At 41.9% G+C, this 15,236-nt stretch overlaps 2 protein-coding genes across 2 annotated transcripts in view; one reads left to right on the top strand and one right to left on the bottom strand.

Moving 5' to 3' along the window:
* The first annotated feature begins 1,999 nt into the window (after positions 1-1,999).
* SF3B6 (splicing factor 3b subunit 6) lies at positions 2,000-8,237 on the top strand. Its single transcript, XM_048499341.1, has 4 exons — positions 2,000-2,158; positions 3,954-4,072; positions 5,580-5,718; positions 7,028-8,237. Exons 1-4 carry the CDS (start codon positions 2,129-2,131, stop codon positions 7,115-7,117), a joined length of 378 nt encoding a protein of 125 aa, XP_048355298.1. The 5' UTR covers positions 2,000-2,128; the 3' UTR covers positions 7,118-8,237.
* Positions 8,238-12,912: 4,675 nt separating this feature from the next.
* The window catches only part of FKBP1B (FKBP prolyl isomerase 1B), a 40,180-nt gene continuing 37,856 nt past the window's right edge, over positions 12,913-15,236 (bottom strand). Inside the window, exon 4 of the mRNA XM_048499327.1 lies at positions 12,913-13,615. Within this exon, the coding sequence (XP_048355284.1) occupies positions 13,487-13,615 (129 nt within the window). The 3' untranslated portion in view covers positions 12,913-13,486. The remainder of the gene's footprint in view (positions 13,616-15,236) is intronic.

Raw genomic sequence — 15,236 nt, 5'->3', positions numbered from 1 at the left:
CAGGAGAGAATGCTGCTAGAACACGGCCATACAGCCCGGAAACCACACAGCACCCTAGTGATTCCGGCCGTGAAAGCCTTCGACAATACATTATATATCTTTGTGTTTTTATGGAAATGTGGAATTAATAAAGCTTTATGATTGAAAAAAATAACTTGTAATTGCTAACCTGAAATGGTTTAAAATTCACCTAAACCCCTCTGATCTTTTATTTATTGATTTAAAAAAATTTCTCCCCCATTCCATCCCTACCTCCCCACTATTTACAGCTTGGAAAGAAAGCGAGCTTTCATCTGGGAGGGACTTTTGACAAATGCTTTATAGTGTACCTTTTTATTTTAAAAAAGTTACAACAGAGGGAGGTTACAACACAAAAAGTTACATCAAAAGTTACAGAAGTTACAACACAACAATGCATCAAAAGTTACAGAAGTTACAACACAACAATGCAGGGTCGGGGAAAGAAGGAAGAGGAATCTTTTTAAAAGGAAAGCAAACCCCCGTTAGCTGTATAGCCCCTTCCATTCCTATGGAGAGAAGATTACCTAAGGAGGGATGCAGAAGGAGAGAGTTAAGAAACTAACTGCGGGAAAGCGGAGAGAGCTATTTTTTCTGCATTTACCTGGAGCAACCATCACCCACTGACCACCATCGCTCTTGCTTGCAGGGCCCGTTGGCCGCTGCTTCTTATCCTGCATGGTCCAGTTGCGGCTCCTGCCTCCTCCAGTAGCTAAAACCCCACCTTCCCGCTCAGCCCTAGAGCAAAAGGCGGGTCCCTCAACAGGAAGAAACCGAGGCAGCGATCCAGGCTTCTGCTTTCGCTACATGAGGTCCAATTTCCAGCCCAAGAGCTCAGTTAGAGCCACTTTTTTTGCAGCCCGCGTCTGAAGTCAGAAGAGGGTAATTTGCAGCATTGAAAAGCGTGGGTGAAATCAGAGCTCCTTGGAAACAGGAAGCGGGGGAGGCGCAAAGTTTCTGACGGTGGGAAAAAAAGAAGGCAAACAAACCTAACGTGGGCATGCTCAGTCTCTCCTCCTGACGCCACTGCCTTTGCTCTGCACGTCTGGCAGTCCAAAAAGGGGATCCCTCTCTGTCCCCAGGACCTGAATCAGGTGAGCAACTGCAAGGGCTTATTACGTGACAGCCAACATTTAGACGTCAGTTCTTTCGAAAGGCGTTTGCGAACTGGATGGAAGAAAAATCTGCGACCTACTTTATGCAGATCCACTTTGGAGGGAGGGAAGAGAATGAGATGCAACTTGGAAGCCCAGGCTGGCTGGGGGGCGCCTTGGCTGGCTCCCGAGGCCCCTCTTGGACCGAAGTTTACATGGAGGGAGAAGTCACAGATCTGTCTTCTACATCATGATTTGGACCTTTCCCGCCAAACTCTAGACTGCTGCAGTCAAACCGTGCTGTATGCAAGCGAGTGCAAAACAAGCACTGAAGTTAGTTATTAGTTCCAGCACATGTCCGAGCAACCAAAGTAAGGAATATATTTTTCACGCCAAATCAAGCCCCTCTACCCTACTACCTGCCCTATTTTGTTTGCATGCATGAAGCTCTAGTAGGATGCAATCTCGGGCATGTCCAGCCAAAAGGTTTCGGCAGCCCGGAAAGTGAAGTCCCAGAGAGCTAACATTAGCCACAATAGACACGGCTGACCCTCACCCCCGAAAAAGTGGTCTGACCGCATAGGCGACAGTGTGCTTGATGGTACCCACCCACCTGCCCTTAAATCTTGCCAGCATCATTGCAAGACGAGGCAATCATGTATTACCTCGGAGGGGAATCGAGGTCACAATTATTTCAAAAGCAGAGAAGAGGGGGAATGCAGAGGAGGGGTCTTTAATATTCCTTGTATTTTTGCCACTCTTGCCACTCATTTGAGGTATTCGACTCGGAACCCGAAGAATGGAGTGTGTGGAACGCCTCCTTTCCTTTATCTCTATGGGCCCAACGAAGCTGGGGAGGAGCGGAAGGGGGTGAATCCCTTTCCGAGGGTGACGTAAAAGAACGCGTGCGCAGTAGAAGCATCACGAGCCCTTTTCTGTCGGTGGTCGCGGCCTTTGCGGAGGTGTCTCCCTGTGTTCCCGAAGACCGACGTGAGGACTCTACCTAGGCTGTCACCATGGCGATGCAAGCGGCTAAACGCGCGAATGTAAGTGCGAGTCGCTCCCCTGCTCCCCTGCGCGGGGACGGCCATTTTGTGGGGGTTCCTGCTCCCTCTGACCCCAGCGTCTCAGTGGCCATGAAGGCAACCTTACTACAGAGGGGTGGGCAAGGGCATTAGATTGACGGGGGCTGATGGTACAGGAGGGCGCTGAAGACTCGTTACATGGGATTATCTTCAGCCAAAGACACGTGTTCTTGTATGGAAATAAGTGTCAGGGGAGGCTTCGTTTCCCCAGTTGTACTTGGGGACGGAGCCCAGTTTAGCTAACATGTTTATATATAGCCCGGGATGTGAAAGGTTTTATAATTGATTTTATATGTAAAAAAATAAAACCATAAACATAATATAATTACAGCTATAACAATATATAAGTAAATAAACTTTCAAGATAAAGATGACAAAATGTGTGTGTGTGTGTGTGTATTGTGAAGGTTTATTCCTGAAGATTTATATATGTCTCTCTCTGTGTGTATGCATACGTGTGTGTGTGTGTATGTGTATATATATATATATATTCATATTCACCCACACACTTATATATACATGCATATGTATATATATAAATTTCATATATACATATAAACGAGTCTTGACATTTATAATTTTCTAAGTTATATAACGCTATTTTTATATATCATTATTTAAATAGTATAACCGTTAAGGTTAGTCTTCTTTTAAAGGTCAGAATAGGTAAAATATGTGCTACACATTAATTATATTAGCTACAAATCAAACAGTTGCCCTTCTAGCTAACATGTGACGGTTGGTGCTTTTACTTTGATTGCACTCTGCAGTGGACGTTTGCTGGGCAGTCATATACTGTTGACCTAACCTACCTCAGAGGGCTGTTGTCCGTATTGGGGGGGAGTCTCTGCTGGGGAGAACGATGAGGTATAAATGAAGGAAATGAATTTGTTACAGGGAACTGTGATACCCAGAGTATACCACTGAATGTAAAACCTGGTTTTCCTGATCATAGCCTGGAACTAATCACCATACAGCACTGTAATTTTTAAAAGGAGATGCATGGTCAAAGTATACCTTTAAACCTGAGTCTGCCTCCTTCATAAATGAAATGATGTATGGGTGTCATTTAAAGGGCCAAGGGGGTTTGTTGGTGGGGAAAACATTGAACTGTCTCCCGCTTGTTTTCCTTTAGAATTCCCTCCTAGTTGTAATCATCTGTTTTCAGAACTCAGCTTAGAGAAAAATATTTGCAGAAATGGATGGGGAGGAGGATAAGAACAGTAGAAAGATGATTTGACAAACACACACACCATGTGGCCCTTAACATTGTACCCCTTTTTGCACATAATCCAGATTTCATAGCCTGGTGTCTGTAAATTGGTGCTCATTTAAACCAGTGAGCCTAAATGTATCTTACCTGTCCATGCAATTGCAATTTTAATGAAGAGCTTTTTTGGGGGGGAGAATCTATTTTAAAACTTATAGCAAGTAGCAAGTATAAGTAGATCAAATTATCCTGTTGCTTCTAAACAGCTGTATTTAGGCCTGCGAGAGTGACACTGTATAACAGGGTGGGGAAAGGAAATGTTGAGATTTGCCTTTGCTTGCCCCTGCACAGTGACCTTGGACTTCTTGGTGGTCTTCCATCTAAATACTTAGGACTGACCCTGTTCAGCTTCTGAATTCTGGCGAGATCATGCTAACCTGGGCCATCCAGATCAGGGCAAGAGTAACCTAGAAATGTTAGAACAGAATACTTGTCTTCCAGAAGCCTATTCTTCTGTTGCTAATTTTCTGTTTCCTCAAATCCTAGATTCGTCTGCCTCCTGAAGTCAACCGAATTTTATACATCAGAAATTTGCCATATAAAATCACAGCGGAAGAAATGTATGATATTTTTGGAAAATACGGACCTATTCGACAAATCAGAGTGTAAGTCTATAGAGCGTTCTGAAACTGAGGTTAACAGTAGAATTGTCAAAGTGATGTACTTCAGCCTGACAGCTTTCTGGGCATTATTTCAGCTTTCTGTGTAAAATAACACAAGGGACAAGCTAAAACCAAATTTGTAAATCAAGGAGGGTATAGAATGACAGAAGAGGAAAATATATCATAAGCTATGCAAGCCTAGAATTTAAGTGAGATATTTCACAATACAGATCTCAGAGTGGAAAGATTGAGGTCACATAAAGAGGCCTTAAGTTAAAAGGAAGCACTAGATCTATAAGCGGGGTTGTACCCTGCTTTTTCCTACTGTAAAAATTTCAAAGTGGCTTACGGTCCGTCCCCCCCCATACATACCTTGTGAGGTAGATGGAGCTGTTCCAAGAGAACTGTGATTGGCCTAACTTTGCCCAGCAGGCTTCATATGGAGGAGTGGGGAAAAACCTGGTTCTCCAGATTAGAGTCTGCCACTCTTAATCACTACACCACATTGGCTGTCCTAGGAAAATCCTATAATGGAAACGATGCTTTAAAATTACGCTGCAAGTATTTCTTAGAAAACAAGAAAATTTGGAAGATGGTAAATTTGGGGTGGAGGGGGGGGGAACAGTTGAAGAAGACTTTGCCATTTAAAGTGACATTGCAGAGCAGCATACCACTATGGTAAATCATTAAGAACTGAGTCAAAGTCATGACGTGTATCATAGAATGACAATATACCAATTTGATATGCTCTTTTATCTGCTTCTAATTGGCAAGAAAATATCATTTTCAGTTGTTAGCCAGCAAAAGCAACCATGCCTTCTGGGACTACCATGCCCAACTCCGTACTCAGGTTGTCCTTCAACAATTGTCCTCTTAACTCAAATGGTAAAATTACAGAATTTGTTGTACTTGGTCTGTAAAGGCATATGGAGCCCTGAAGGCTGATCCTGTTTTCTTCATCCTACCTTTTTAACCTTTTGAGCCTTGTTACTCTTTTTGGCCACATGCTGAAAAAATGTAGTTGTCTCGGTGCAGTTGGTCGCTTCACTGTTAGGCTTTACTTGATGCTTCTTTCTTGATAGACCTTGATAAGAATCTTTGTCTGCGTGTTCAAAGTGGATATACAGTAACTTCCAATTATGTGCAGCTAATTTCAGGCACATTTATTCTAACCAGCTGCCACTGATTTCGATAGTTCTTACTGTCAGGCTACTATTCGAGGGATTGTGGCTCCAATGTTTTTGTTGTTAACTTCATTAACTGTTTGAGACTTAAGGAGAATTGTAAAATACACAACACAAAGACCTCCAGTAAACTGTGCAGTAGGACTAGAATTAAAGAACTGAGGGAAATGCCAAAAGGGCAAGAAAAATTGTCTGAGAAATCCAAGTATCAGCGCTTTAAAGCACTTAATGTTGTACAGTGACACTTTTTCTTCTGTCATTTCTGATTTCAAATGGAATTTGTACTCATGTCCTTAGTAAATATTAAATCTGTGCTTATCCTACAGAGGAAATACTCCCGAGACTAGAGGAACAGCTTACGTTGTCTATGAAGATATCTTTGATGCCAAAAATGCTTGTGATCATCTGTCAGGATTCAACGTGTGCAACAGATATCTTGTGGTCTTGTACTATAACGCAAACAGGGCAAGTATATGAACTCTTCCTTAAATAATTCATCGTTGTTGCCGTATAAGATGATCTTTTAAATTTTGTTTGAACAAAGGCATGGCAAGAACGGTACTGGAATAATTCAGGTTAATAGCGACTCTCCTGTGCTTTCGGTGTAATTCAAATGACTGACAACTGGTTTGGAACATCTCTGTAATGGCATGCCTGCTGGTCCTGATAGAGTGAATCCTGGGCACATGAAATTAGTATTTGTGAGGAATAGTCTATGTTTTGCGTTTGTTCAGGCTTTTTGGAAGGCTGGGAAGCGTTAAGAAGAAGGGAGATTCGATTGGGCCTTTGTTCTAGGCAGCATGTAGAGTTAAAAGAATGAATTCCTGTGCATACAAATTCCAGCTGCTGTAGTTACGTTAGTTGACGAGAAACACGAAAGCAAGTTCCATGTTATCAGAAGCCTCTTTTGTTCTGCAGAGGCAGCATACATAGGATTCCCAAGAGGTCTTGCACACAGGTTCCAAACAGTCTGTGTGCTACTTAACTTAAGCAGGGTTGCTGCATCACATTCTTTTGAACTATGCCCTTAGCCATAATGCTTGTTTCTAACACACTAGGTTCCTTAATTTGTTCAACTATGTAAATGAACATTATACTCCCTGCCCTCCCCTCCCTCCCTCCCCTTGCATGCCACCCCTCCCTCTCCCTCATAAACCGGTCTCTGACCCCCTCAGGAGATCGACAGCAGGTTGCCCCCAAAAGGGAAGTGGTTTGCCTGATACCAGAATGGAAGGAATAAACTTTTCTGCCATCAGGGAAGACTGCTGTGGAGGGTGGAGCGTGGAAAAGATTTGTGATCCTCATTGCAATGCTAGATTCAGTTATTTTTGTCATGCTGACCTGAAAGAGTTTTAAAAAACTTCCCTCCTGGGTTATGTGGAGGTGTTTACTTGCCACATACAGTTGAGATGGTGGCCTTTTACAAGTTGATAACAATTTGTACTCCGCATCCTGTAGACACATTCAAGTTCTCCCCATTGAATGTTGGATCCTACATTAGTTTATTTAATTGTTTTCAATAAATGTTTCTTTCAACAACTGGGACCTAAAGCAATGGCAAAAGGCAGCCATCTTGTACAGTCAACTTCTTGGTGTAGCATCAATCCCTTTCCAAAAGCCCCGATTCACTTCTGAAGAATTAAATACATGTGTTTGTCTTGAGACATAGTGAAGTATAATGCATCTTAGTTTCTTGATGTTCGTAAAGATAATTGGTTAAATGGGAGATTTATTTATTGCAGTTTGTTCACAATATATTTCTGTTTTATTTTAGGCATTCCAAAAAATGGATACAAAGAAAAAGGAAGAACAGCTGAAACTCCTGAAGGAGAAATATGGAATAAACACAGATCCGCCAAAATAAAACCCTCGGCCTTTGTGAGGGACCTGGGTATATGGACAAAGTTATCCTTTGTTATTTTCTGGACAAAAACTTCCCCACAAATATGTGTGTCTGCTTTAAAGCACTGCAGTCTTTAGTGCTTAATTTTCTTTTACACAGAACACAAGACATGATGATCCCAGAGGAATTTATAATTAGCACGTTAACTCCAGTATGTTTTTCTGGTTGGCATTTCAGTATGAAGATTCACCAAGGCATTTCATTTGATGAAATTCCCTGCAAATCAGAGGTTTATACAAAGGTGTTATGTGTCGTGAATACACCAATTAACTGTTATGAGACAAGGAAACATTTTTTTAAATTGTGTTAAATGTCATAAGAGCATATACATATAGGCTGACTGCTGGCTGTTCCCCGCCCTCGCCCCACTCTGGTGTGAAAAGTTGCCCCAGAAGTGCTCTCGCTTTCCCCACAGAAAGCAAGAAGCACGTTCGGGGCAAGAGGAAGCGCGTCAGGTCAAGATGTCTTGCCCCAACATGCTTCCGGTCCCACTGCACACCCCAGCACCAGGAGGTAATCAGCCATATTCTTCAAGTTTGTGTTAGGTTTCTGTCAGAAGGGTATCTGAATACTTTCCTTGACCAGAACGCTTTGTATTACCTTGAGTGATTCAAACAGGATGAGCTTACGTGGGTATGGAATGAGATGTGGGGAGGGGCCCCTGTTCCTCTCATGTCCACTCTTGCTGGTAAAGTACAGCTTAATGATGCTTCCCCTGCAGCTGAGGTTGCCATCTTCCAACCGGCTCAAAACTGTTGTATTTTTAAGATAGGCTGTAGCTGACAGGAGCCAGGTGCCTGTACTTCTTTCCATAATAAGTCTGGCAAAGTGGACCACCCAAGCAGGCTAAAACTGCCCGATACTTCCATTGCAGGCTGTACAGATAGAGGAGCGCCAAGATGGGACCATCATTATAGCTGTTCTTGATTAAGACAGGTTTGGTTAGTCTGTTTGCTTTTCTCACGTGGAAGCCCAGTTCATTTGGGGCTAAGGATTTGTTTTCCGCTTCTGTATACCACCTTCCTTTTTATTTGCTAATTTTGTCATGAACTTGTAATTAAAATTGATTATGTGGTCCTGAGAAATGGATGTTTGTGTGTGTATGTTGGGGGTGGGGGTGCATTCAGGTTGGATTTTTTTTCCTCTTTACCCTCCCATGAACTTCACAGAAGATAGCAATTATACCATATGAAAGGTTAAAAAAAATATTATACAGTGCTATCCTGAACCAGCTCCAATGTGGTTTTAAAAAAAATATATTCTCAGACTGTAATGAATCTTCCCCCTCTTAACATTTTCAAGATAAAAGTGGTGATTTGGGTGGGGTGTGGTTATTTCCCTGCTAGAACAGGGGTCTGCAATTGGAATTGTAGTCCATGAATGTCTGGAGAGCCACAGGTTGCAGACCCCTGTGCTAGAACAATAGTTTTGTGATTTATTTGGGAGCATTAATTCTGAATGCTCCTTTTGGGGTGGGTTTGTTTTTCTTTATCTTTCCAAGCCAGTCAGAGCTCGGAAAGTGTATGTGATATCAAAGGCAACGTATACTTAATAAACGTTGCTGTGTTGAGATGACAGGTAAACCAAGCAGAAGTATCAGCATTCTGTGTGCAATCACATATAGAGACATCCCTCTTCTGAAGGCAACCCAGCTGCTGCTGTTACCTATCAAGTGATACCATTTGTTAAAATTTCTGAAATCTACCATAACTTGAAACATCGTAACTGATTTCCCAAGGGAAAAGTTTGTTAGCTGAGTCTAAGCATTGCCCTCTTTGCTACCATTACAGTCCTTGAGAAAATTACAAAATCTGTTTTTTTTGCACAAATCCACACTTGGCAAAGTTCTCACTGAGGCTTATACAAAGGTGTTATGTTTATATCTCTTGCAATAGCAGAATTTAGAGTGAAATGATATAAAATGAATGAACATTTTATGTTTAGACTACAGTGTTGCCTGTTAACATGGAGGTCCTGATCCCATTCTAGTCGTACACGCCGTCTCAACGACTGCATCAAAAACTTCCAACTTCCACCGTGGGGCTGGGCATTACAATGCAACTGTGAATCCTGCTTGACTCTTGGAGCTCAGTGTCCATAGTAATCTTCTGATCAGTCAGATTTGATTGGGACACATTTGTTTAAAGTAGGTGCTTTCTAAAGTAGGCTTTCTTGCTATCAGCCGTGTCTCCCCCCCTGAAATTATTCACAGAAGATATTGTTAGTAACAGGAGCAATAATTATTTTTGTGAACTGTACTACACTGACTTAAATGGCAGAGACATGAGAGTTGAATAGAGATGCAAACAATTTGTAGTGTGTGGAAGGAATGACAGAACCACAATAAAAGCCGAATTGTGACAACTGATACAAGCTGCGTGTGATTAATAATTATCGATTCATTTAAAATGTAAACGTTTCTGACCTTCACAATACTAGGGGAAACTTGAAACTATACATAGACCACTGATACTCCCCCCACTCCTTCCCCAAGTGCAGTGTCTGCTTAGGGGCTTCCTGGTACCCCCTGATTTCTTGAAAACAACATCCAAGCTTCTTGAATAAACAGGAAAAAAAGTTTGTGAAGCTTAGGGTCATTTCCTGACAGCTAACTGGGTAGTTGAGCAAAGAGGTCAGTCTGAGCAGCTGCATCACAGCTAAGGGCTTTCACATTGGCCACAAGTATACTTATCTCTCTGGGCTTGAAATCTTTCTCAGGGACTGTGGAGAAAGCAAAATTCCTCTCCCCTCAGAAATGAAACCTAAACAGCATTTATTTGTTCAAGCAAGTGTAGGAAGTATTGCAGGAGAGCCCAGGAGGTGTTGCCTTTGTTGATTTTGAAAGCCCCCAATAATTTGTGAAATGCCTTACATGTTATGACTGGCCCTGCCCCTGTGGCAGCTATTTTGTTCTTTGTCAAAACTGTAAATGTGCCCATAACTCAGCAAGATTGAAGACAAGCTGCTGAGTGCTCAGGAAGCAGAGGGCATTTGAGTGCAACTTTAGTCTTTATTTGTTTCGCGCTGCCTTTCCAGGGAACTTGCCCGAGACAGGTCACAAAATAAAATATAACACACCATAAAAATTGTAAATGAAAACCTTGTCCATGAATAAAAACATAAAACATTAAGCAGCTTAAAATGTATTTTAAACAGTTTTCAGACCAAAAATCAGATAACAAAATTGAATTAAAATCTACCCCTTTAATTAAAGAAGAGTTTGGATTTATACCCTATCTTTTTCTCTTATAAAGAGACTCCTTTCCCTTCCTCTCCTCACAAGACACCTTGTGAAGTAGGTTGGGCTGAGAGTTCTGAGAGAACTGTGACTAGCCCAAGGTCACCCAGCAGGAATGTAGAAGTGGGGAACAAATCTGGTTCACCAGATAAGAATCCACCGCACATTTGGGGGAGTGGGGAATCAAACCCGGTTCTCCAGATTAGAGTCCACCTATTCTTAACCACTACACTAAGCTGGCTAAAAATAAATGTTTTTGGCTTGAGCCTAAAAAAGAGTTAGTGTCTGGTGAGCCTCAAAGGGAAGAGCATTCTATAGATGAGGTACCACCATTGAAAAAACCTTAACCCTTGTCACCACCTGACTACACTACAGTGTCACAAGACCAGGAATGGGGGGGATCCACACCTGTTTTATAAATCCTGGGTTCCTTTTTCCAGATACTCAAAAACTGCTGGGTTTTCAAAGATTTTATTGGAAAAAAACCCAGAAAACAAGAAAATATTCTAATTTATTGATTTCTCAGCTAACAGCATGATTCCAGGCAGGTATTGTTTTAGACCTGGCCTCAGGAGGTGCTTTCTCCTGCCCGGTCTGGATTAGAATATTCTTTGTTCCCTCTCCTTGGTTTTCAGGTAAACTCCATTTTCTGGCCATACTGTAAACCACTTCTTTGTTCTGTTTGGCTACTACCTTCCTTTTGGGTAATTTATTCAAAGCCTTTTGGTTTCCTATCTGGAGATCAAAGGCTCTTGTCAGGCTAGTGTGAATTTGCCTGATACTGTAACAAGAGCAACCTCTTCATACACATACAGCAGGATTTGTTAAGAAAACCTTAGCTGGCAGGGTAGACAAGATAGGAGAAGGTGGTCCTTTGTGCCCTGCCCCCAATCCAATTATGTCCTGAAAGGTAAGAACCAAAACTGTGGACTAGGCCCAAAAACAGATTGGTAACCAGCACAGACCTTTCATTTCTAGAGCGATATGGACCCTGTATCCCACCCTCTGATAGTAGATAGTAGTCCAGCTACTGTATTTTGAATCAGCTGAACTTTCTGGACAGTTTTCAAAGGCAATCTCATATACAGTTCATTGCTGTAATATAACCACAATGTGATCAGAGCTGGGACCAGACCATACTTTTCAAAGAAGGGCTGTAGTTGGCATAGGGCCAAAGTTGACACAACATGCTATGTACCACAGACTGAAGCCTCCTGCCATAGGCCCAGACCCCCAAACTATGGACGTGTTCTTTTGGGGGAGTGCAGCCCCCTCTGGAACAAGCTGACTCCTCAATGGCATTAATGGTATGAACTACATGGTATTAAGGTGCATCCAGTGAACTTTTTGCTTGATCTTACCAAATCCCCCTTCTTATTTCATCCTGTCCCATGTGGGTTTTGTCTATGCAGCTCCCTTGATTCCTGCTGCAGCCTTTTGGTGGTCACCAACAGAAAAGTTAGTTGGATGTAACCCTTTGTCTAGCCTTAATGGACAACTGATGTTGGGGTTTTTTATGCCTACTGTTCTTTGCTTCTCCTTGTCATAGATAATTTGACTCTGCCCATTTTCTTCCCATTCATTCCTCAAAACAGTGCCATCAGAATGACTTGGTCCAGAGAAAGGTGTGAGGGCACATAGGGCTATTAGATTAGGCTTTGGTCTGCCTCTAGTAAATATTCAGATAACCTAGTGGTCTCACTCAGCACAAGGCAGTTTCATGTGTTCATGATTTCATCTTAAAATTACTGGTTGCAGAGTTTGCAGAATTCCAGTTAAACTTTATGTTTGATCCAACTGTTAATAGATGAAAAAGAAAACATTGGATTTATAGCCTGCTTTTTTCTCCTGTAAGGAGTCTCAAAGTGGCTTACAAACTCTTTCCCTTCCTCTCCCTGCAAAAGGCTTTGGCCCCTTCCGCACATGCAGAATAATGCACATTCCAGCCACTTCCACAACTGTTTGAAAGTGGATTTTGCTATTCCGCACAGTAAAATGCAGCTTCACAGTGCACTGAAAGTGAATTGAAAGTGTATTATTCTGCATGTGTGGAAAAGGTCTTTGTGAAGTACGTGGGGCTGAGAGAGGTGGGGCTGTGACTAGCCCAAGGTCACCCAGTAGGCTTTGTGCGGAGAAGAAGGGAAACAAATCCAGTTCACCAGATTATAGAGTCCCCCATTCATGTGGAGCAGTGGGGAATTAATCTGGTTCTCCAGAATAGAGTCCACTGCTCTTAACCACTATACCAAGGGTCTGCAACCTGTGGCTCTCCAGATGTTCATGGACTACAATTCCCATCAGCCCCTACCAGCATGGCCAATTGCTGGGGCTGATGGGAATTGTAGTTCATGAACATCTGGAGAGCCGCAGGTTGTAGACCCCTGCACTATACCATGTTACTGAACCATTCCAAAGCCACAAACTGTTCAAGAAAATTCATAAACACTGCGAATTAAGAATGCTTCTGTTTACCTTTATGACTTCTGAAACCCAGAACGAGACAGAGACAAAGCAGAAATAAAGTATCAAGATTTTTATTGTTCTTCTTGGAATTTTTTTTCCATCTGAGATGTTTTATTTAAAACAGCAGCAAGCAGAACATACAAGTTGAGAAAAAGTGGCAGCGCAGGTAACTTGGTTTGGCTAATGCCCATTCATGTACAACCTGTACACTTGATTTCTGAGCACCCCGTGTTTGTGTTCCTTTATTTTTTTTTTAACGTATATAGTAAGGCAGCGGTTTTTCAATAAGTAATTTCTTTATACATTAATAGTCATGAGTGTGTTTATATATAGTTCCAATCACAATTCTGAAGTTTCACATGCAAATTAAAACAAAATTTACAACTTAAGAATGTTACGTCGTTTTTTTCTGTCTCCACAGCAAAAATAAGGCATCTAAACAAGGACAAATACATACACCAACAACATTCTTTAAAAAAATTAAGAAAGTGAGAAAACAACCTCAAATAGAGGCATTGTTGGTATGACTGCGGGAGTGGCAGAAATTCCAGTGGAGATGTTCCCCATTGAAGGAAAGGGGGAAGAGAATGGGACGTTATTGACAGGTGTCTTCAGTCAGTTGCTCTGAGTTACTCTATCCTAAGTAGCTCCACATCAAAAATGAGAGTAGCATTTGGGGGGATAACTCCAGGATGACCTGTGGCTCCATATGCCATGTCAGGTGTGCAAGTCAGTTTTGCTCGTTGTCCCAGGCTCATCTAGAAGAAGAAGAAGAGTTGGATTTATATCCCCCCTTTCTATCCTGTAAGGAGACTCAAAGGGGCTTACAAACTCCTTACCCATTCCCCCTCACAACAAACACCCTGTGAGGTAGGTGGGGCTGAGAGAGCTCAGAAGAACAGTGACTAGCCCAAGGTCACCCAGCTGGCGTGTGTTGGAGTGCACAGACTAATCTGAATTCCCCAAATAAGCCTCCACAGCTCAAGCAGCAGAGGAGATAATCAAACCCAGTTCCTCCAGATTAGAGTACACCTGCTCTTTTAACCACCACGCCACTGCTGCTCCTAGTAGTGAGATATTAGCAATGCAGAGGAAGAAAATGGAAAACTACATCAGAAAACCTGTTTACCATCAGTCCTACACATTTTAATCATTATATCTGATTCTGAAGTGGATCCTAAAGTGTGAATCAAAAAAATACACACATTGGAGTCAGGAACAGACTGGAGTGGGATCAAGGGTTCCACCAACCTGAGTGACCCCCAGGTTTGCATAAACATCTGAAATCTTAAAAAATAAAATAAAAAAAATATAAGCAATACCTATAATTTTACAAAACAAACATTCACTATTTGAACTGAGATTGTTCTGAGATCTCAGTGACCATTTGAGGTTGCTAGGCAACCACAACTATATCGCTGTGCTTTCCAAGCCATGTTTTCTGTCAGCCAAAGGCAGGTTTGGAGAGACAAAATGGGTAAAAGATGAAAGAAAGAGAAGGAATCTTGGAAAGAGAGAAGAGAAGCGGAAGCACAGAGAACAGAAAAGGATAAGAGGGAAGGATGGAAGGTTGATAAATAAGGGCTAGTTGATTTGTTAGAGAGAGAAAAGCAGAAAAGAAGAAGAGGCTGGAGAGACTGGGAAAGAGGAAATAGTGTAGGGATGGGGGAATTGGGGGCAAGAAAATGCCCACTGCAAGTCACAGTAGGTCTTCAACTCATATATGCTTACTTTAAAAGGCGGAACAATTTAATTGAAGGCAGAGGTAAAGACTCTTGTTCTTCAAAGACCACATAAATACAGTAAAAAATACTACTTTTAGAATCTAAAAGTCTTAGGGACGAGGGGTATAACTGAAGTAATGCAATGCAAAAGAGTAGCCTGGCAATATCTGTAGCAAAGTGCCAATAATTTTTAGTAAATAGCATAGTGTGTTGCAGTAATGCAGTGGATATTGGACTGGCACATGTTTATGAATTTCTAATCTTCCATGGAACATGACACTAGATGGAGCCAGTGGATAGTAGTTTGACAAACTGAAGTTTGGGACGTATAAGGAATTGTAGGAAACCTATGAGCAATTCAGTGTTCTGGAAACAATGTAGATGGATAATAATTCATTTCTAAGCAATCACACCCTTCTGATTAGGACTGCAGTGTAACTTTCTCTCTCTCTCTCTCTCTCTCTCTCTCTCTCTCTCTCTCTCTCTCTCTCTCTGTGTGTGTGTGTGTGTGTGTGTGTGTGTGTGTGTGTGTGTGTGTGTGTGTGTGTGTGTGTGTGTGAGTGTGTGTGTGTGTGTGTATAAATTACTGGGGGAAAAACCCTCTTTCAAGGCACTTAGGGTAGCAGACATTGTTCTCAGATTTTATCCTCACAGC

The sequence above is a fragment of the Sphaerodactylus townsendi genome, linkage group LG01, assembly GCF_021028975.2.
Source record: "Sphaerodactylus townsendi isolate TG3544 linkage group LG01, MPM_Stown_v2.3, whole genome shotgun sequence".
Taxonomy (NCBI): Eukaryota; Metazoa; Chordata; class Lepidosauria; order Squamata; family Sphaerodactylidae; genus Sphaerodactylus; species Sphaerodactylus townsendi.
Note: the sequence above shows the minus strand (reverse complement) of the source record. Positions and strands in the feature narration are given on the sequence as shown.